The sequence below is a fragment of the Oculina patagonica genome, chromosome 9 (assembly GCF_052425735.1).
Source record: "Oculina patagonica isolate OP01 chromosome 9, crgOcupat, whole genome shotgun sequence".
NCBI lineage: Eukaryota > Metazoa > Cnidaria > Anthozoa > Scleractinia > Oculinidae > Oculina > Oculina patagonica.
Window position 1 is genome coordinate 12,245,632 of NC_135766.1, and position 21,698 is coordinate 12,267,329.

General features: G+C 36.7%; 2 protein-coding genes and 1 long non-coding RNA gene across 4 annotated transcripts in view; all 3 read left to right on the forward strand.

Annotated features, from left to right (window-relative positions):
- The first annotated feature begins 2,828 nt into the window (after positions 1-2,828).
- LOC144666283 (uncharacterized) lies at positions 2,829-10,597 on the forward strand. Its single transcript, XR_013573151.1, has 6 exons — positions 2,829-2,856; positions 7,342-7,410; positions 8,335-8,493; positions 8,915-8,947; positions 9,609-9,917; positions 10,224-10,597. It is a non-coding gene; the product is annotated as an uncharacterized LOC144666283 (long non-coding RNA).
- A 3,403-nt stretch (positions 10,598-14,000) lies between these two features.
- LOC144666261 (uncharacterized) overlaps positions 14,001-21,698 on the forward strand; it is a 31,884-nt gene continuing 24,186 nt past the window's right edge. Inside the window, exon 1 of one of the 2 annotated variants that reach the window (XM_078527667.1) lies at positions 14,001-14,096. The gene's annotated coding sequence lies outside the window, so the exon portion shown is untranslated. Of the gene's footprint in view, positions 14,097-15,915; positions 16,453-21,698 lie in introns of those variants that run through there. The other variant, XM_078527668.1, reaches the window with a different exon arrangement.
- LOC144666273 (uncharacterized) lies at positions 17,188-20,185 on the forward strand. The gene is made up of 4 exons (XM_078527687.1): positions 17,188-17,321; positions 17,816-17,890; positions 18,886-19,202; positions 19,849-20,185. The coding sequence occupies exons 1-4, from the start codon at positions 17,222-17,224 to the stop codon at positions 20,020-20,022; spliced, it is 666 nt and encodes a 221-aa protein (XP_078383813.1). The 5' UTR covers positions 17,188-17,221; the 3' UTR covers positions 20,023-20,185.

A 21,698-nucleotide genomic window follows, 5' to 3' on the forward strand; every position in this document is an offset into this window, starting at 1 on the left:
CAGTTCAAAAACCTTCAGAACGGGAGGTACTTGTGTTTGCGATCACTGATCTCTGTTATAACAGCCTAAGTGGAAAAACTGAAAAGGTACGTACTGCTGAAATAGTTCGTTGATTATCACTCAATGAATACAACTTTGCAGTTTTCTATCCTAACAATGATTGTGCTGCAGCTACGCTCTTCTTTGATAACGTTTTTGTATTTCGATGAGACCTTGATTCGAAAAACCGAAAACATTCAATTTCTCAACAAAACTATTGTAAATACCACAGGTTGTTCTAGAAGCGTGTCCCCTCAGGAGAATAACGTGCACTAGTTGGGGACAAATAACTGCTTTATTTACATTTGATGTTCCCAATGAGTTACGCCACAATCCATTTTTTGCTCTGTTATCAATTTTCCGGGGTTTGCTGAAATTGGTCTAACAACGATCAATACAAAGTTGAAGTTACAATTTAACAATTGGTTCTATTTGTCACTTCCGAATGATTCTGCCAACAATTATATGGAAAATTTCCTTGCACGGATAAAAAATATGTACAATTTACAGGATTAATAACAAAAATACGCTCTAATTAATATGTAAGTGATGAATAAAAAAACAAAAAAAACTCTCGATATGGTACAAGAAGGAGGGAGACAGTATCAACAATGAGACACAAAATGAAAACGTGTGTTCGGAAAATGTGTGGACGCTAATGAAGCGCGCATTATGAAAACCAGGAGGGAAAATAAGTGAAAACAAGAGTATTGGAAAATATTTAATGTTAATCCTGCTTGTTTAGATCACAGAGTTTCTTATAAACTGGCAGGTACGAGTTCTTGTGTTAATGGCGAGGAATCTAGAGATATTTTACTACATTTGAAAAACTCCAGGTCTTGCTCTACTTTTGAACTCCGCACATGACAAGACTCAGTATCTATTCATAACAATCCACTCTCTCAGTAAACAATGGCATGAGGGTTGGATAGAAGATGATTTCAAATTTTTAAAATTACAATTACAAACGTTATATAACGGAACATGCCACAAACGTTTTATGTAGTGAAATACAATGTAACAAAGTAATGGGCTGCCTTGCAAGCTGAAACGTATAAAATGATACGACTTATTTAATTGTAAGAAAATGGGTTTTGTTATGCAGAAAATTGCTTGAGGACATATGGCTTTAATTAGTCATTAATATAACGTCTAGTAATGTATTTTCAATCCCGAAGAATCGACAGATAAAAGCTTAGGCGAATAATCACGAATCGGCGTCAAAAAATAATTTAATTATGACTTAAAAGTGATCGCTTACTCCTGAGCTTTTGATCAAAAGTCACCAGTTTAATGCAATCAATCATCTACCTAGTCATGTGCATTCAAATACTCATGCCGATCAAGAGTTGGGATGTTATTGATAAAAGTGAGGTAGATATTAAATCATGAATGGGGATCTTAAATGACAAAATAAGACTTACTTAATAAAACACCATAAATAAGAAGGGACTTTTTCTATGCAATCATTCATGAAACTCGAAAAAGTCGATCTTATCAATATTCATTCGATATTTATTCATACTTATCAACTTTTTGGCATTTCGGTAAACATAAGGGACGGATTGATCATTATTTCAAATTTTCAAAATAACCCTTGGCAAAACATTATTTAACGGAGCATGCTCTAAACGTTTTGATTCAAATGCAATGTTAACAAAATAATAGCCAGTTATTAAAAGTACAAAGCGATACTCAGCTTCTCATAAATTATAGGGAGAAAAGGAGTTTTGCTATTCACCAAATGCGTGTGGATAGATAGGTATTATCAGTCACCATCAACCAATAAAAATAGCTCATTTACAACATATATTATAATGCCAAAACAACATTAAGATAACGACATAAAGAAAAAATCAGTTTTTTAGCTTAATTCATGGCGCTTCTCCTGTGTCCTTTTCCTGTGTTGTTCACACTTATGATAAAAAACGTTGACTTGAGGTTGCTTTATTTTTTGCGTTTGCGTGACCTTGCTCTACATCGCTGTTATGCCGCTATGGTCAGTCAGACAGGTTTAATTAAACTTGTTTACCATTTGTAACATTGAGGGTCCGTGAGGACGTGCGACCCGCACGTCCTGATCACGTGCAAATCCAAGGTTAAAGCTGCTGTCGCCTTAGGGAGTTATACAGTTTTGACGCGCGTCACGTGATACGTTCTCGTCCAATAAAACAACTGCACTTCATTTGGGGGAATAACAATTAAACTTGTTTACCATTTGTAACATTTTCGACCGATTGATATTGATGAAAAGATCAACAAATATAAATTTAACACACCTATTATATCAAAGTTTTAATATTTTTCCTGTAATTATACTTTGTAAAAACTCCACTGGTGACATGAAACATCAACGTTAGGTGTTGTTTGTGTTTCCGTGATCTTGCCGTTATTTCGTTATCTCGCTGTCATGACACTATTGTAGGAAAGATTTAATTAAACTTGTTTACCATTGGGAACATTTTTCGACCGATTGAAAGTGATGAAAAGACCGACAAATATAAATTAAATACACTTTTTCTATCAATTTTCCAGCATTTGCTCTGCCGACTTATAAAAACAATTGCTGTTTTGAGGCAGAATTGAAGTCTAATATCTTTCTTTCATCCGCCGTTACTTTGGTTCTGTTACCACGAGAACGTTGCCCTATCAGAGAAGTATTGCTCATATATTCAGCATGCACGCCTCCGCCCTCCCTGAGGTGAAAAAGGCTTTTAACGTGATAAACATTTCAAAAACATTCAGAACGGGGAGTTCTAGTGTTCAATCAAGATCATTTATCTCTGTTAAAACAACCAAAGCGGAAATACCGACAAGGTACGTACTGCTGAAATGATTCCTTTTTTATCACTCAATGAATACAACTTTGCAGCTTTCTATCGTAACAACTGTGCTCCACCTGCGCTCTTTCTAGAAAACATTTTTGCATATCGAGGAAACCTTGATTCGAAAAAACCGAAAACGTTCAATTTCTCAACAAAAATATTGTAAGTTCTTAGGTAGTTCTAGAAGCTTAGCCCTTAAGGAGAATAACGTGTACTAGTTGGGGACAAAGAACTGCTTTATTTACATTTGATGTTCCCAATGAGTTACGCCACAATCCATTTTTTGCTCTGTTATCTATTTTCCAGGGTTTGCTGAAATTGTTCTAACAACGATCAATACAAAGTTGTAGTTACAATTTAACAATTAGTTCTATTTGTCACTTCCGAATGATTCTGCCAACAATTATATGGAAAATTTCCTTACACGAATAAAAAATATGTGCAATTTACAGGATTAATAACAAAAATACGCTCTAATTAATATGTAAGTGATGAATAAAAAAAACAAAAAAACCTCTCGATATGGTACAAGAAGAAGGGAGACAGTATCAACAATGAGACACAAATGGAAAATGTGTGCTCGGAAAATGCGTGCACGCTACTGAAGCGCGCATTATGAAAACCAGGAGGGAAAATAAGTGAAAACAAGAGTATTGGAAAATATTTAATGTTAATCCTGCTTGTTTAGATCACAGAGTTTCTTATAAACTGGCAGGTACGAGTTCTTGTGTTAATGGCGAGGAATCTAGAGATATTTTACTACATTTGAAAAACTCCAGGTCTTGCTCTACTTTTGAACTCCGCACATGACAAAACTCAGTATCTATTCATAACAATCCACTCTCTCAGTAAACAATGGCATGAGGGTTGGATAGAAGATGATTTCAAATTTTTAAAATTACAATTACAAACGTTATATAACGGAACATGCCACAAACGTTTTATTTAGTGAAATACAATGTAACAAAGTAATGGGCTGCCTTGCAAGCTGAAACGTATAAAATGATACGACTTATCTAATTGTAAGAAAATGGGTTTTGTTATGCAGAAAATTGCTTGAGGACATATGGCTTTAATTAGTCATTAATATAACGTCTAGTAATGTATTTTCAAATCCCGAAGAATCGACGGATAAAAGCTGAGGCGAATAATCACGAATCGGCGTCAAAAAATAATTTAATTATGACTTAAAAGTGATCGCTTACTCCTGAGCTTATGATCATAAGTCACCAGTTTAATGCAATCAATCATCTAGCTAGTTGGGATGTTATTGATAAAAGTGAAGTAGATATTAAATCATGAATGGGGATCTTAAATGACAAAATAAGACTTAATTAATAATACACCATAAATAAGAAGGGCCTATTTCTATGCAATCATTCATGAAACTCCAAAAAGTCGATCTTATCTATAATTTATTCATTCGATATTTATTCATACTTATCAACTTTTTGGCATTTCGGTAAACAGAAGGGACGGATGATCATTATTTCAAATTTTCAAAATATCCCTTAGCAAAACATTATTTAACAGAACATGGTCTAAACGTTTTAATTCAAATGCAATGTTAACAAAATAATAGCCCGATATTAAAAGTACAAAACGATGCTTCTCATATCTAGCAAGAAAAGGAGTTTTCTTATTCACCAACTGCTGGTGGACAGGCATATTTAGTCACTACCAACCAATAAAAAGAGCTCATTCACAACCTATATAATAATGACAGAACAACGTGAAAATAACGACATAAAGAAAAGATCAGTCCTTTTAGCTTAAGTCATTACATTTTCCCTATGTCCTTTTCCTGTGTTGTTCACACAAATGCCATAAAACGTTAACTTGATGTGGCTTTATTTTTTGCGTTTTTGCGCTTCGCCTAAGGGCACATTAAAGGTCCGTGAGAACGTGCGATCCGCACGTTTTAAGGACGCGCGATCCGCACGTCCTGATCACGTGAAAATCCAAGGTTAAAGTTGCTGTCGCCTTAGGGAGTTATACAGTTTTGACGCGCGTCACGTGATACGTTCTCGTCCAATAAAAAAACTGCATTTTATTTGTTGGAATAACAATTAAACTTGTTTACCATTTGAACATTTTTTTGTCCCATTGAAATTCATAAAAAGACCAACAAATATAAATTTAACAAGCCTTTTATATTATATTTTTAATATTTTTCTGTAATTATACTTAGTAAAAACTACTTTTTATTTTGAGGAGCATTTAAGTCTAGATCTGTTTTGCACCGTCGATGTTTTGGGTCTGTTACCAAGAGAACGTTGCCCTATCGGAGAAGTATGGTTAATATATATTTAGAACGTACGGCTCCACCCTCCCTGAGATGGAAAAACATCATTACGTGATCAACAGTTCAAAAACATTTTGAAACGGGGAGTTCTTGCGTTCAAGTTCATTGATCTTTGTTATAACAGCCAAAGCGAAGATACCGAAAAGGTACATACTGTTGAAATGATTCCTTGATTATCACTCAATGAATGCAACTTTGCAGTTTTCTATCGTAACAGTTGCGCTGCAGTTATGCCCTTTCCTGATAATATTTTTGTATATCGAGGAAACCGTGATTCGAAAAACCGAAAACGTTCAATTTTTCAAAGGAATATTGTAAATACCACAGGTTGTTCTAAAAGCGTGTTCCTTCAGAAGAATAACGTGCATTAGTTGGGAGCAAGAATTGATATATTTAAATTTGTTGTTTCAATTTATTACGCCACAATCAATTTTCTACTCTGATATCTTTTATCCAGGGTTCACTGAGTTTGTTCTAAGAAGAACACAATTCCAAGCTTCTCCCGAATACTCCTCCATACAAGATCTTTTACTGACTTGAAAAACGTTGTGATTTAAAAAAGCAGCATTAACATTTGTTGTTTATTTGATCAATATTCTCCAATACTCTTGTTTTCTCTAGTTTTCGCTTCTGGTTTCATGATGCGCGCTTCAGTAGCGCCTTACGAGAGAGATTTATGTTATTGATTCATTACTTGGAAGTGTATCTTTCTTATTATTTTTTAAATTCCAGATATTTCTTATTCGTGTAAGAATATTTTTTCTTATATCACTCTGAAAATGTGTGCACGCTACTGAAGTACGCATCATGTAAACCAGAAGCAAAAATTACATTTATTAGTGAACATCAAAGGAGCTTTGCTAGAAGCATGCTGCTGTGAGTACACAAGATTCGTGCTTTTCACTACAAAGCGCGTATTTTGCAAAGAGAATACAACTTGTTTTGTCGCTTTGTTTTTACAAAGCAGGGACCAAGATCTTTGTCCAACAAATTAAAGGAGCGGTGTCACGATATTTTAAGCCATTTTCAGTCTGATTTCTTTCTAAATTATAAAAAAAAACCTCAAAATAATGGGGTTTTTTAACATACAAAAACAGCGAATTAAAGGAGTAATAAAAACGCGAAAATACACAAGGATGGTTTCGACTGACGAAGATTTAGGGAGACTACGAACAACAAACTTGCCAGTTTTTTTTTTCAAGATGCGCTCTCCGTGGCGTAGCTCCTTTAAATGACGAGGTTATCGACCACAAGGTTACGTTATTCTGCCCAAATAGAAATCGAAAAGAAATCATTGTATTAACACTGTCCTATAGTCTGTTTGCATGACAAAAGCGACATTCACATTTTGGGACAGTGGTCGCAATTTGAAATAACGTCATTTGTTTGATATTTTCAAAAATTCGGCTAAAAACCATCAATCTTTATTAACTGCTAACATTTGATGTATATACACGATCTTTTTAACTTTTATACACAAGATTAAGGTGACATCAGTCTCAAAACTGGCTGGTACTCGGTTATTATAAGTAACAAATTTATGCGACGGTCAAGTCAGACGCATAACACAACAGTTTTTATAGGCAAAATAAAGATGTCGCTCGTTCAGGAAATCTACGGAGTGGATTTTCCTGTAAGTTGTTGTGAGTAAACTTCAACTGTTTGGCAGCGTTTTGGGGTAATTATAGAAAAATTCACCGTGGCATTTAAAGATAATCGCATTTTATTAAAAACGAAGGCTTCCAAAAATCGCTCATAACTTAAACAAATCGCGTTTGATCGCTATACAATTTATCATTTTATATAATTTGAGCATTGTTCTTTCAGATTCTCAAAAATCTAAGCAATCGCTTCACGGTTTCCAGTTTTAAAACGCGCTTAAAAAAGAGAACTTACAGCCTAATAAATACCCGCGGGCCACCTTAATACGTGCAACCTTTCCTTCCTTTTACATTTATTACTTTTGCAAAGGAAATCCAGTTCATAGACCAGTACGAGAAATCTAGGAAATCAAAGTACTTACTACGAATCCGCACACACGCTTTTTTTCTATATTTCTAAAAATTACGTTCTTGTTTGACCATTTTCCTGTTTAAGGTTTCGTAGTGATCTTGCAACATTTTTGCTTGTAAAAATCCAGCGATAATTTGCATAATTTGTCTTTATTTTCAGACTCTCCATGACTTGATATCTTGGAATAGCAGAGCAACAGGGCGAACACAGCACGGAACATATACGGATGTAAGGAAATATACTTCGTTGCTTTAATTCGGTTAAAAGAAAGCAAAATTTAATCATTCCTGCTTTGTTTTATCCAAATTAATAGATATTGAAATATATTATATATATATGAAAGTTTCAAACCTTGGATTCTTGCGACCGCAATCGCCATTGTCCATGATGTGAGGGAGTTTTCGCATATTTCACGCCTAAAAGAAGAGCGCAAGTCACAATTTTAAAACAACTAATCACATAACTTAAATGTCCACGGGATCAATAAAACGACCACAGTTAGAATAAAATCCTGATGTATATTCTTTTACAGGGCAAGCGTCAAGAGTTTTGTAAACCGTGTCTCGGGGAAGTTAAATATAGATAGCACGAACAAATAAAACAAGAGAGGTTGCAAGAATATTTTAAGGATGACACTCAAGGTCTTACCGTGGTTTACAACCTTCGCATGAGAGAATTCAATATTGAGTATTTAATTTGAAGAATTTCACTAAATTTGGCGATTAATTTTTCAATCGTTTAGAATTTTTTAAAATTAAACGTCTTGAAAGTTGAAGCGTTTCTCAGAAAATTGAAGCGTTCCTCGGAAATCAACATTGCGATAAAGGGATTTGAGGCATTTTAATGCTACACCTAAACCATAAAACAGACATTCGACCGGCTAGAACTAAACTAGATCTACATTTTCCAAACAAATGGAAGATATTTAAGTTGACTTCAAATACATTAAGCGGACACCTGGTGTTGGTCTCGTCCCTGCCGTTTTTCAGTATTGTTTCTGTAACTAAACTCCCGTTAAGACGGACACCTCTCTAAAACGGACAGTTGGAGCCCGTCCCAACAGTGTCCGTTTACTTTCATCTCCATCAATCTTCATGCATCTCCTGGGGTGCTATAGATAACGTGTGCGAGTATATTTTTTTTATCCCACAGAAATGGCCTCTCCATTGAAGATTGCTATTGCAACTTGCCTGTTGTTGCTCATCCTGATGGAAGGCACCAAGCCCGTCCTTGCTGGGAAGAAAACAGGGCGGCGCTTAAAAGAGCTTGAAGCCAGGGTAGATGCACTGGAGAAAACGGTTGAGTGCGATCGTAAGTATGCTTAGTTATGAATTTAGCCTAGAAGTGGGGTGGGGAGAAGTGTGTGCAGAAAAAAATCTGGAAGTTCAAATGACGGCCCCTTCTCTTCCTTTTCACCCAATCCCATAATCTATGTTAACTATCTTACAATTATGACAAAAAGTACTGTAATTTTCACCAACCCAGCATTTAACCCATTTTAACTCTCACAATTTCATCAAGTCGCACACACATATCACCGTAGGCATGAATGTGTGATTTCCTCTCCTTTGGGTTTTCCTCATACTTTAGACTGAATAAACATATTTGTTAAAAGATGATTATCAATAATTCAAGTTGTTGTTTTTTAACAAAGATATATCCTATTTATGAATATCAGTTGTATCATCCATTTAAATCGTAAAATGAAGTACTTTTCTTAATTTTTTTTCAGCGTGTACACTGATTGCAGCACTGCAAAAGCCAGGTAATTGCTAACCAATTTGTTAAAAACTGTATGAATGCGAGTTGCAATTAGCGCTTTACGCTAGGTGATACTTGTTTGGTTTCTTCTGCTCCTGCGTTGGACCCAAGGACTAGTGGAAGTCGCAATATCCATTTAGCCAGCTTTCCGGATCCTGCAGCTTTATCAGTACATCCCACCCTTTCCTCTGCTCCTCAAAACTATTCCTTCTCTAAGTTTTCTATTTTTCTTGGCCCAACCCGTTATTAAATCTCGCTCTTATTTTGCAGATGCCCCTTTCAGGGTTAAGTTTGAATATTTATTCATCAGAGCAAATTTGATTTGACCAACATGGTTTGATCTTTATATCTTGAACTAAAAATTACGGCAACGATGCTGGGTTACGAGCGCCAAATTCTCAAATCAGGCTTCATTTTTCAAAGGCTTTATTTCTGGAACTAGTCGGCGACACCAACATTTGTTTGCATCTCCGACCTCATTATATCACCGAAAGACAAGTTTGAAAACCTCTATGAGTAGATCATTTTCGTAGAAACGAACTTAAAGCGACTGACCACTAAGTGCAAGTACGACTTAAAAGGGAAGGTAGCTTTTGCACAATAAAAAAACTTTGCAAGATGAATAGGAAGGTTAAAATCTGCATGTCTTAATATTTTGTTTACAGCTTGCAAGTTCGACTTTGAAAACGGAATCGAAGGTTGGGACAAAACTGGTACAGCTTTTGACAACCTATGGCGATAACCCTACAGAACGCAACAGAGGACAGCCCGCAAAGCAACAGCGAGACTATTGGATTGGAGGATACGAAGACCGACCCTCACCAGAGGCAACAGCCGGAGCAATTCAAGGAGACGGACCTTAAGAAACTCTCACCTCTCCATTTTTTGACATAAGGGGCAGGTACATTACCTTCCTGATTGGAGGAGGTTGCGATATAAACGTGGTTCGTGCAGAGTTGCTTGTCGACGACCAGGTGAGCAGTAGATACCTCAAATATTGCCTTCAACCTTACTAATTGCCCGGCATGATTTCAAATTAATTGTTCAATTCGTAGCTTATAATTCACCAACCTCCAAACTTAAGTTTTTTTTCTTAGGAAATATATTAACGGTCCTACCTGCAGTATTCAGAAAGATAGTCGTATTTGAAACTAGCCATGGCCTAGCTCTAAGTTTGTACTTTCTTGCTTGAATCTTATTATTATATTTCCTGCGTCTGTGTGTTTATGAAAGTATATTTTTCCTCGCAAAAAAAAAATTATGTTTGCTCTCTGTTTTAGGTTGTAATGTCTGCAACCGGTAAAATGCACCGAGACAATGCACAGGGAGACCTGGGATGTCATTGCCTATTATGGGCAACGTGCACAAGTGCGATTGGTTGACGACAGTGATGCTGGATGGGGCCACATCAACTTTGACGACATGAAAGGCGACATTGTCTGTGGGCAAGACAAAGGCGAAATTTCGATATATTTACGAAATTCCATTCCATACTTAGACAATATGAAGAAATGGAAAAGTCTTGGAAAAAGGATGGGATGTAACAGTGAAATCGGTTAGACTTAAGGGAACAGTTATAAATTAAACTGTTTAATGCGTTAACTGCTTGTAAGCTGTTTAAAATGTGGGAAATAAACATTAACTTGAAACGCAATTGATATTTGTTGCAATTTTATGTGTGAAAATAAGAGCGTTGCGATCTGGTACCGTTACGTTGTATTTTGAGATATGCAACGTCTGTATGAAATTGAACACTAAGTTCGCGTATTCTTGTTTGATTCGGTTTTCAGCATGAAACAAGAGTCGAAGTATAAATGGTCATGTCAGTTTAACACCTAGGCGACCTGAGATTATTGCAACGGGCGTTATTTAAATAGAAACATGCAATGGACGTCAAAAGAAGTTGAGACAGTTGGTGGAAATGAGTGCTCATTTTAATATTTACTTTTTACACTTCAAATCCGATGTAGATTGTTAACCGTCTTTCCCACCCCCTTTCCAATGTTGTTCACAAGAGGCAAGTCTTCCAGATAGCAAATCCAATATTGTTTCGGGGAAGGGGGGGTTACAGCGAAGAGGTTCGGGGTGAAATTTGTCCAAGGTACTTAAGAAGAGCCGAGTGTCTTAACACTTTTGGCGCTCATTGTAGGTTAGTACGGAGACCGGACATACATGGGAGTAGATTCAGTTTGAATTCCTCCACGCGTACGTTTGTATTTTGTCACCCTGATAAGTGCTTATTTTATTGTCGTAGCCAAGATCCCTTGTCCTGTTTTTTTGACCCTTTTTGACCCTTTATGGATAAATACTATTACATTAGACGGAGGGCATCGGTGAAGTGGGGGGGCGAGCCCACATCAAGCGGAGACGGCGAGCCTCAAGTGGCCCCACTGACCACACCAAAGCGATGAAAGGGAGAAAAACAGGAAGACAGGCGCGCTCGAGAGCCCACGGAGAAGAGGCACCGGAGCCAACAGAGCGGATACCAAAGAGGCAGTGTGGTTATGCTAACACTCGTTATCAGTTCATGCTTCGTTGATGGTATCCAACGAAAGCACATTTATTGGTGAGCTAGCTAAGGTCATTGACACGACAGGTTACTTCAACAACAGTATGACATGTTTAAACCAATTTACTTTTAAAACTTTAATAACTAATTTTGATGATCTCAATTTTTTTATTATCGAATTTTCATTGAGCTGCAATATACTTTCAAAGGATTTCCCGTTTTTTTGTGGCATAAACCGATCAGGACTTCTACTCCCCATAGATGGTGCTAGTCTATCGCAGGGATACCCCCAGAATTAAATTCGCCGCTACTCATTCACACATCTGGGTGGAGTAACGCATGTGAGAACAAACCGTCTTATTCAAGAACACGACGTTAAAGAAGACTTTCGCTCAGGCTGTCGAAACTTCGGCCACCAACTTTTGCTCTTTTCAGAACTACACTCTACGATCACTCTATACGAACTAAAGTGACTCCATTTTGACACATCACCAATTTCTCAGAACCACTATTACGACGATGGCAATTAGTCTCCATCCATACCTAGGTAAGGACGTTTACTCAGAAAAATGGTCTACTCGATACATTTTTCACTAATAAAACAAAGGATCAAGTTTGGCATTGGTACAAGTTTAAGAATCCGTGCATTTCAGAGTAGTGTTGACTTCGTACGGGTCACGTATAGTGTGCCTCGAAGAATATTTGGTAGAGCTCGTTTCCCTTTTTTAATGGCCACTTTTAATAAAAATCATCAAACAAAAACGCTCTCTATATGCAGACCAAATATTTCTGCCCTCTGTGTAACCTCCCTTGTATCCCTGCGAATGTGTGGTCAAAAACTCTGACGTGCAACATATCGATTGTAATGAATGCATATTTGGATCGATGATAACAGCGGTAACCTATCCGCTTGTTCATTACAGAGGTTCCCATTTTTGGCTGTCTGAATCCTTAATTCTCCTCTGGGAGAATAGGGACCGCTTACTAGAATCACTTACATGCATTTATGCAACTTATCAAACAAAACATTTTAGATCAGCTAAATCAGCAATAGGGTAGACGTTCTTCCTGAACTCTGGCTTCTCGTACAAATAGGAATACGGATACCGTCACTGTGTTATTTTTAATGGCTTGAGATAAATAACCGAATAAATATTATCAAAAGCAGTAAAAGGAAGATGGCGAGTCGCGAATGGAAAAGTTAAATATTATCGACAACAATGGACGTCAAAGCAAACAATGATTTCAGATAGCTCACCTTTGCAATCAAATCAAGATACTGCTGCCATCGGTCTCCCTTTTGGAAAGGTTTCAAAAGTTATGACACTTACCGGCCTTCACTCGTCAAATTCAACATCAGTCAACTTAGTCTGCCATCACGTATGCCGACTTCGAATACACGTACAACGGTAAAAGAGTTCTTTAAGCGAGCTCAAAATTATCCAGTACATCATTCTCCCCTGACCCCAAAACTCCGTTTAACTGTACGTTAAAAATCAAACGCGTTTTGCCGATGGAAGCTCTTAAAGTTGATTCATACTCATTGACAATCAAAGATGGCGTACCGAAACTGTAGTAAACAACAAAGTAAACAACAAAGTGCCTAGTTCCCAGTGCTACTCGGTTGGAGTAATTTCTCACACCTCACACGTTCCTCACACGGCCGTCCACCGGGCGATAACATATAGGCGTCACCGCCTAAAAATGAATCGCTGTACAAACAATGTCTCCATCGATCAGGGGTATTATTAAATTCTTTTTTGAAGTATTCATGAATTTATGAGACGCATAACAACTTGTATAGTTAGAACTACGACTGAAGTATCGCATTATTGCAAGTACAAATTCAGTATCTTTAAAACTTATGTCGGACACCCTGATGTCTTAGTTAAATGATCTGGTCCAAAAAAACGTATTATATTTTTTATTCGGTATTCTATATCCTAGCACATGTATCCAAAGATGAGTTGACATTTTTATGAGTAAAATGCAATTAGAAACTGAAAGAAAAACTTAACAAAGATAAACCAAATTTCTCAATTATTAAACCTTGAATCGGAGATGACTGCAACTCTAGTTATTATGACAAACCATTCACGTCGGTATGTAAAGTGTGTTATTTTCGTCGCTTTTTGATCTCTCATTTCACAATATAGATTAAACTGAATAATTATAAACCAAACTGACTACTGTGATGTTTAAGTTATCTCACGCCAAGAGAGTAAAACACTTAATTACAGAAAACGACAGCTTCACGGCTTGTAATGAAGCTTGTTTACTATTTGTAACATTTTAAATTTATTTAATGTCAGACCGTTTCAACCGGTTGTAATTGAAAAAAAAAACTGATTTAAATTTATTTATCTCTCGGTATATACATATTTTGTCAATTTCAATCATGCTAAACCTGCAATAAACTCTTCAAAAAATTTACTTCTGAGGCAAAATGATTCCACATCTTTCTTTCCTTCTGTCGATGTTTAGAAATTGTTGCCACGAGAACGTTTTCCTATAGAGAAATATGGCACATATATTACCTCCCTAATGTGAAAAAGCATATTACACCAAGCACAAGTCAAGTCTTTATAGAAAGCGGAGTTCTTGAAGTTGTGATCATTGATCTTCTTTATAACAGCCAAGAAAGGTACGGCCTGTTCCAAACGTCGTCCTACTGCCGTGACGAATTTAATTGAAGAATTAAGTTCGCCTTAGGCACGGTGGTAGCACGACGCTAGAAACCATTTAGCTCGGTAGGCTCGGTATTACTGAGCACGGCAGTAGGCGCGACTTGATTTCAAACGGCTTGCTTTTGTCGTGCCAAACTAAATTCTCAATCTTAAGTATCTTAAGTTATTTTGCAGCTTTTTGTTGTTTCTGATATAGTGTGAATTTGGCGCGACTGCATTTAATTCACCCTTTGAAACCAGTGCCGTGCTATCGTCGTGTCTCTGCAGGCCAAATTCATTTGAGATCGGTACGGCAGTAGCACGACGTCTGAAATAGGCCTAAGTGACGTGAAAAATAGTCTCAAATTATCAGTAAATTAATGTAAAAATTTTGAAGTTTTCTATCAAACCAATTGCGCCGAAGCTAGGCTGTCTCTTAAAGGCAGCATTGTATATCGAGGAGACCTTCTTGCGGAATGAAAACGTCCAATTCTCAAGACAAAGAGGACGAAGCCCTGGTCAAACAGGAGAGTGAGTTCAATCGTCTCGATCCATGGAATCGTCATAAATGATGTCTGAGCGCCGGCGAAGAAAGTTCATACTTGCACTTTCATAGTGGCTCGTGAAATTAATGGCTAATTTCACGAGTATCACGGGTATCAATTAATTAACGCTGCATGAAATACCCAGAAACTGCGTGAACTGCAATTCCGTCATCTTTCAATTCAGGGTTAAAATTGTTCAAATGCTATCAAATTTAATTAATCATTTTTCCTGTTCGCCTGTAGCTCTAGCTCTAAACTGATTTCTTTGTGCTATTTAAGTTTAAAAAAACATCTTCTAATTTGATAAGCATTTAAACGCTCCATTGTGTACGGTGGTACACAATGGAGCTCTATTGAGTACGGTACGCTCTATTGAGCCCTTATTATGTTCTTCCTGATAACTAACACAGTCGTTTGTATACTTTTAAATAAAAATTTACAAAGTAGAATATCTAAACACACACACGAGAAAAAGTATTAGCTAAACCCCTAGGTAGAGCACTAATCGCACTTAAAAGACTAATGTTTTATTTCATTTGAGATACGTTGTTTACACAATATCTCCACCTATCAGTGGTACCATTTACTAACTATAAAGTATTTAGGAAATTAAGAAACGCACAACAAAATTGGTTAAAAACTGCCAAAATGTTCATTTACTACTACTTGAACGTCACGTTATTGCAAGTTAAAATTCATTTATTTGAGACTAATATCGGACACGCTGATGTTAAAAATAAATGACAGCCGCGTCCTAAGGAGAATAGCATTTTTTTATTTTGTTTTCTGTATTCCAGCAATATGTGCACCATCTCCTAGGATGAGTTGAAGTTTTTCTTGGTGAAATGTAATAAAAAAACTGAAACACACACAATAGTAAATCGGTTAACAAAGATAAACTAAATTTCTCACACGTTATTATCACAAACCATAAAATATGGGACAATACGTTAAGTGTGTAATTTTTGTCTCTTTTTGAGCTGAATTCACAACATTGCAAGATTAAATTCAATAATATTTAATTACATCCACCGAAGTGATGTTTAAGTTATCTCACGCTAAGTGTCTGTGAGGTAAACATTTAATTACAGAAAACAACAACCACACGGCTTGTTATGAAGCTTGTTTACCATTTGTAACATTTTACATTGATTTACTGTCAGACCGTTTTAGCTGGTTGTAATTGAAAAAACAACTAATTCAAATTTAACTCATGTATCGGTATTACTTCAAATTTCGGTCGTGCTTTATGCATCGGTCAAAGCTTTTACTTTTGAGACAATATGAGTTCTATACTGTCTTCCTTTTATTCTGTCGATGTTTTGGAATTGTTGCCACGAGAACGTTTTCGCATAGGAAAATATGGTACATTTATTAGCTCCCTGGTGTGAAAAACTGACATAACACGAACAAAAGACTATAACTACAGAACACGGAGTTCTTAAAGTTGCGATCTTTTTATAACAGTCGAAGGAAGTAAAAAATATAATTACATAAAACGAAATCCACACTGCACGGCATGGCTTGTACTTCGACTTTTCACTTTTTTTTTTCTTTGAGGCAATTTTGAACCCTTGTTTCTTTCTTTTCTCCTTTGTCAATGTTTTTGGTCTGTTGTCACGGGAACGCTGTCCTAGCGGAATAATATGACCCAAATATTAAAAACGTATTTCTGTTGGGGCGAAAAATGCATATAACACGTTAAACAGGTCAAATGTTTATAGAACGCGGATGTCTTAGTGTTACAAACATCGATCTATTTTATAACAGTCAAGGAAATACTGAGAAGGTTAGTGCTGTTTAAGGTATTCCTTAAATTACATTAAAAGGTAGAAAACAAACAGTGCGCACTAATGAAGAACATTTTCATTCACTCACTCACTCACTTACTCGCTCGCTTGCTCGCTCGCTCGCTTATCCCTATCGTTCCGCAACAAGGTGTCTCCATTCCAACCAGTCTTCTGCCGTCCTTTCGATCGATCTCAAACACGGTGACGTTCAAGCTCTACCGCTTCTGTCCTGCGCCATGTTGTTCTTAGTCTTCCTCTGTTTCGTTTTCCTTCTCATGTCCAATGCACTGCAGGCCAAGGGATGGACAGCGTAAAGCTATCTTGAAACCAAATTGATATTGCAGCGAAAAAAATAGCACAAAATTGCATGATTTGTAAATTTGAAATTGCAACATATTTCGTCAACAGGTTTAAACAGACTAACCCAGTTAAAACCAATGTGACAGAAGATAAGGCAGATTATTTAAACCTGAATTAGACATATATATTTGAAAGGGAAAATCCTCCTTGATGCATTTTATTGTAGATTAAACAAAACCTAAGTTATTAGACAGATTAACGCCCGGATTAACGTGGCTTAAAACTAGACCTAACTCTTCCAGAAGAAGGCACTGTATACAGCATTTCAATCTACCAGAAGCTACAATAACCTCTTGAACCTTAATCTTGTTGCGTGTGAAGGATAACGTGTGCTCGTACAATTGTTTTCACACAGAATGGCCACCAACGAGGATTGCTCTTGTGACTTGCCTGTTGTTGTTTATCCTGATGGAAGATGCCAAACCCGTTCTTGCTGGGAAGGGAGGACAACGATTAAAAAAGCTTCAAGCCAGTGTGAAGACACTGGAAGAAACTCTTACATGCAAACGTTAGTATACTATAAGGTAACCTGCATTGAACCCAGAGCAGGAGGAGGAACAGGACTCGCAGAGAAAATGAGCTTTATAGTTTTTGGATGTCCACATCAATGTACCTATAAAACCATCTTACAAATATAGCACCTTCCAACCCGATTTTATTCTCTTAAGTCGCACACCCATATGACTGTAGAGATAAGTTCATGGTTTTCTCAGTATCCCTTGGAGTGTCGTTGTGAAGAAATACTTAAGTAAATAGCCTCTGTCCTTCAGTACAGGCTTCCGAGAAAAAGAGAGTGGGGCAAAAAAGAATGAGTAAACATTCTTGTTAAAACAAGTCATGGTCGGGTTATTGGATGCATCTCCAACTTGCCGTCTTAATGTTGGTAACAGACGCTGCACGTCTTCATGCCACAATGTTTATGTTCATTCCATATTTTTTTATCTTTCGTTTTTCGCCTAATTTAGAATTTTACAGATGCGTTACTTTTTAATTTCTTTTCAGCGTGCTCAACGATTGATGAATACGCTAAACGGCTCAATAAGATTGAAGCGGAGATTGCAGCACTTAAACAACCAGGTAACTGCCAATATAGGTGTTTGAAATCGTATGAGCGCGAGTGCAACTAAGGATTTACACTTTAGTTGATAGTTAAAAATTCTCTGCACAAACCCTTAGGTGAGTGCAACATTTCGAATATCATATCACCAGAAATTACATCCGTAATTACAAGAGCAATTAAACGCACTTTCCATGAGCAATTTGTTTGCGCCAATTTATATTTGCTTGTGTAGACGAAGAAAATTGGCCAATCTTTATGTGGCAAATATATTTGGTAAGAAGCTGGCGTGTTAGCTTTTATGTGACAAAAAAGTTGTCACATGCGAAACATTGCTCGGGTTGACGACTCGTCACATTTGGCAAATATTGCGACAGCCGTATTGCGTATAAGTTTTTGCGTATCTCTGCTGCCCAAATTCATAACTGGCGCACTAAGCTTTGAACTGTTCACAAATAATTGTTGTGCCATCTATACGATCAAATATTTTTGTCACAGAAAAACATTTTCATAAAAATTTCCCGTGTAAATCCGGCATTACATGAAAGAGAAAAACAGAACATCTGCATTCAAATTCCAAGAAGGAATCCTCTGAACATTGTCGGAATTACTTAAAGATCTTTTTTATGCTCCTTTCAAGGAATAACAATGCCACCGAAGTCAAAATCTTTATTATGCAAATTTTTTGACATTTCGTAACCATCATTTAAAAATATGAGGTAGGGCCAACATGTTATTCGAGAAACATAACAAACTGTCAATTATGTTGCATACTACCAAAGATAGAGAACTAAGATTCAGAACATTGTGTTCCACTGAATATATGAAGTAATTCAAGGGAAACGACTTTTGATTCACTTTTAAGAAATTGGGTTTTCACTGTAACAGTAACTATTGATTATTGAGAGAAGACAGTTTTTGCAGAATGACAAATCTTCTAAAGAATTCCAGTGAGTTCAGCATGAATAAAAAGGTTTTTTACATCTATAAACATGTATTTATATTTTGTTTACAGCCTGCATTTTTGACTTTGAAGACGGAATCGCTGGTTGGGAAAAGACTGGTACAGCGTTTGACAACCAGCCGACCTATGGTGATAATCCTACAGCTCGCAACAGAGGACAACCCGCCAAGCAACAGGGAGACTGGTGGATTGGAGGTTATGAGAACCGACCTTCCCAGGATGGAACACCTGGAGCCGTTCAAGGAGACGGACCCAAAGGAACTCTTACTTCTCCACCATTTACCATAATGGGCAAGTACATTGCGTTCCTGATTGGAGGAGGCTGTGATGCCAACTTGGTTCGTGCAGAGTTGATTGTCGATGGCAATGTAAGCAGCCAATACATTTGATATTGCTTTCCATTCTCCGGCAGGATTTCAAATTAATTGTCATTAATTCTTCCTTCTTTAACTTACTTACACCTTGTCTAGCACTACTGTCTAGAACGTATTCAGCTAAAAGCACTAGGACCATCTATTTCTACATAACATTATAAATTATCATAATGAAAAGCTCTTATAATGACATTTGAAAAGTCTCAAACACAATAAAAGCTGAGATACAATAAATAAAACTATGTACTTAAATCATTTACAATTCAATGATGCAAGTAATTTAAAAGGGCCATTTTAAAAGGATTTTTAACATTTCAGTTGTACTGGCAGTTTTTAATGTTAGTTTAAAGTGATGGTTATTGTGATTACTTTATGAAACATTTAAATCAATAAAGTAAATGGTTTGAACCCAGGAGTATCAGTAGTTCGTATAGTGTGATCGTCCGGGTGAGAGTAGTTCTGAGAAGAATTTTTGTGATGTTTCGCCCTGGCGGAAGTTAATAATAAATTTTGTTTTTTATTTTGTCGTGATTTTTGTTTTTTTTTGTTTTTTTTTTTTTTTTTTTTTTTTTTTTTTTTTTTTTTTAAAATGGGGGTAAATCAATGTCACATTTAATATCACAATGCATTTTATTTTCAGGTGGTTAAGACTGTGACCGGTAAATGCACCGAGACAATGCACAGGGAGACCTGGGATGTCATTGAATATTATGGTCAGCGTGCACAAGTCAGACTGGTTGACAACAGCTCCGCTGGATGGGCTCACATCAACTTTGACGACATGAAAGGCGACATTATCTGTGGGCAAAACTAAGGCGAAATATTTCGATGTGTTTGCAAAACTGCATTCCACACGTGACCAGTATAAAGAAATAGGAGGAAATAAAGTAGTAAAAGTGGTTACATTTAAGGGTAGAATAATACCCTTGTAAGCTGTTTAAAATGAGGGAAATAAAACTTGCATTGGTGAAATTTCATGAGTGAGAATGACATTGTTGAATCTCTTTACGTAGTGTTTTGCATAGCCTACTTTGGTACGGAATAAGGTCATGTCTCTTCAGGACCCGAAAGATGATTTTGTTTCAACTGGACCTATGTCAACAGAAACATGGATTACCTCTTGGTCCGCTCGATCAGGAGCCCAACGCTCTCATGCATAAGCTACCACGCCTCCCATACCCAGTTTTATAATCAAGGGAAAATGTCCTCAAATTGGACGCATGATATACCATGATCGACGGTGTATTTCCTTTGAGTCTTAAACTCCGGACTAAAGGCTTCTTAAGGTCCTAGCAAACGAGGACACAGTTATTGCCGACACAAATATTTCCCTGTTTTCCCGCGCATGCAGCATTTTTTGCGGACACGTATACATAAAAAAATTTTCGAGGTGTGTTCATGTTAACGAGCTTGTTTCGGCCCATGGATTAAAGAAAGATGTATATTCATGTGTAGTTCCTTTGCTTTGACTCACGTATTAAAGTAGCTCACCTTTGTGCCCCACGCACAAGTGGTGAACCCGCCTGAACGCGTCATTACTGCATACGTAATAAGATCACGCGTAATTAGCGCGCTCATTAAGAACATGACGGCTTTTCCTTTACTGCTTGGCTCGGGAAAGAGAAAAACCGTCGTTTCTCGCAAACGAGTACGAGGACTTAACATTTCTTTTCTCTTTTTCTGATTCTAGCAATTACCTTTTTTCTACTTTGTTCTCTTTTTCTGAGTCTAGAAACTACCTTCTTTCTATAAAATAAATATACTGATGATATAATTGTGAACTCGAGATTACGGCATTATATCAGTTTTCTCTCTTGTTTTCTGCTTCACGTGAAGTAAAAGCTTCAAACGATGTTTCTGAAAGCTGATATTGTAAAGAATCACGGGGTATATTCAAGGTCCTCCTGCTCCTAAACGAAAATGGGGACCCCTCTTATTTATTTTAAAAATACATTTCCCTTAAAATGAACAACCAATAGGCAAAGTTTGAACGAAAGTCTATTGTCAGTTCAAATTCGATGGAATGACCTTAAATCATGGTCGCGTCCTGAAACTAATGGGTTTTTTTACTTTGTATTCTGTATTCTACCTATATGTGCACCACCTCAAACGAGTTAAAGTTTTTATAAGTAAAATGTAATTAGAAATTGAAATGCACACTATTATAGTAAATTAGCCTACAACGATAAACCAAAATTTCTCAGTTACTAAAACTTGAAACCTGGGATTTTTGCAACACAGTTATTATCAGAAACCATTACATACCGGACAATATGTAAACTGTGTGATTTTCGTTGCCTCTTGAGCTGATTTAACAGCATAACATGATTAAATTGAAGAATTTTAAATCACATCGACCACTGTGATGTTTTATCATTTTAAATTTGTTTCAAGTCAGACAGTTTTTCCGTTGAAAATGCTAAAACAGCCAACAATACAAATTGAATACACCTAGAGGTATTATGACAAATTTCAATGTTAATTATGCAA

Bases quoted from the DNA above. Each gene is read 5' to 3' on its own strand.
- LOC144666273 (XM_078527687.1), top strand. From the start codon at position 17,222: ATGGAAGATGCCAAACCCGTTCTTGCTGGGAAGGGAGGACAACGATTA. The intron at 17,891-18,885 runs GTAACTGCCAAT...TTTTGTTTACAG, and splicing joins TGCAGCACTTAAACAACCAG to CCTGCATTTTTGACTTTGAA. The intron at 19,203-19,848 runs GTAAGCAGCCAA...TTTTATTTTCAG, and splicing joins AGTTGATTGTCGATGGCAAT to GTGGTTAAGACTGTGACCGG.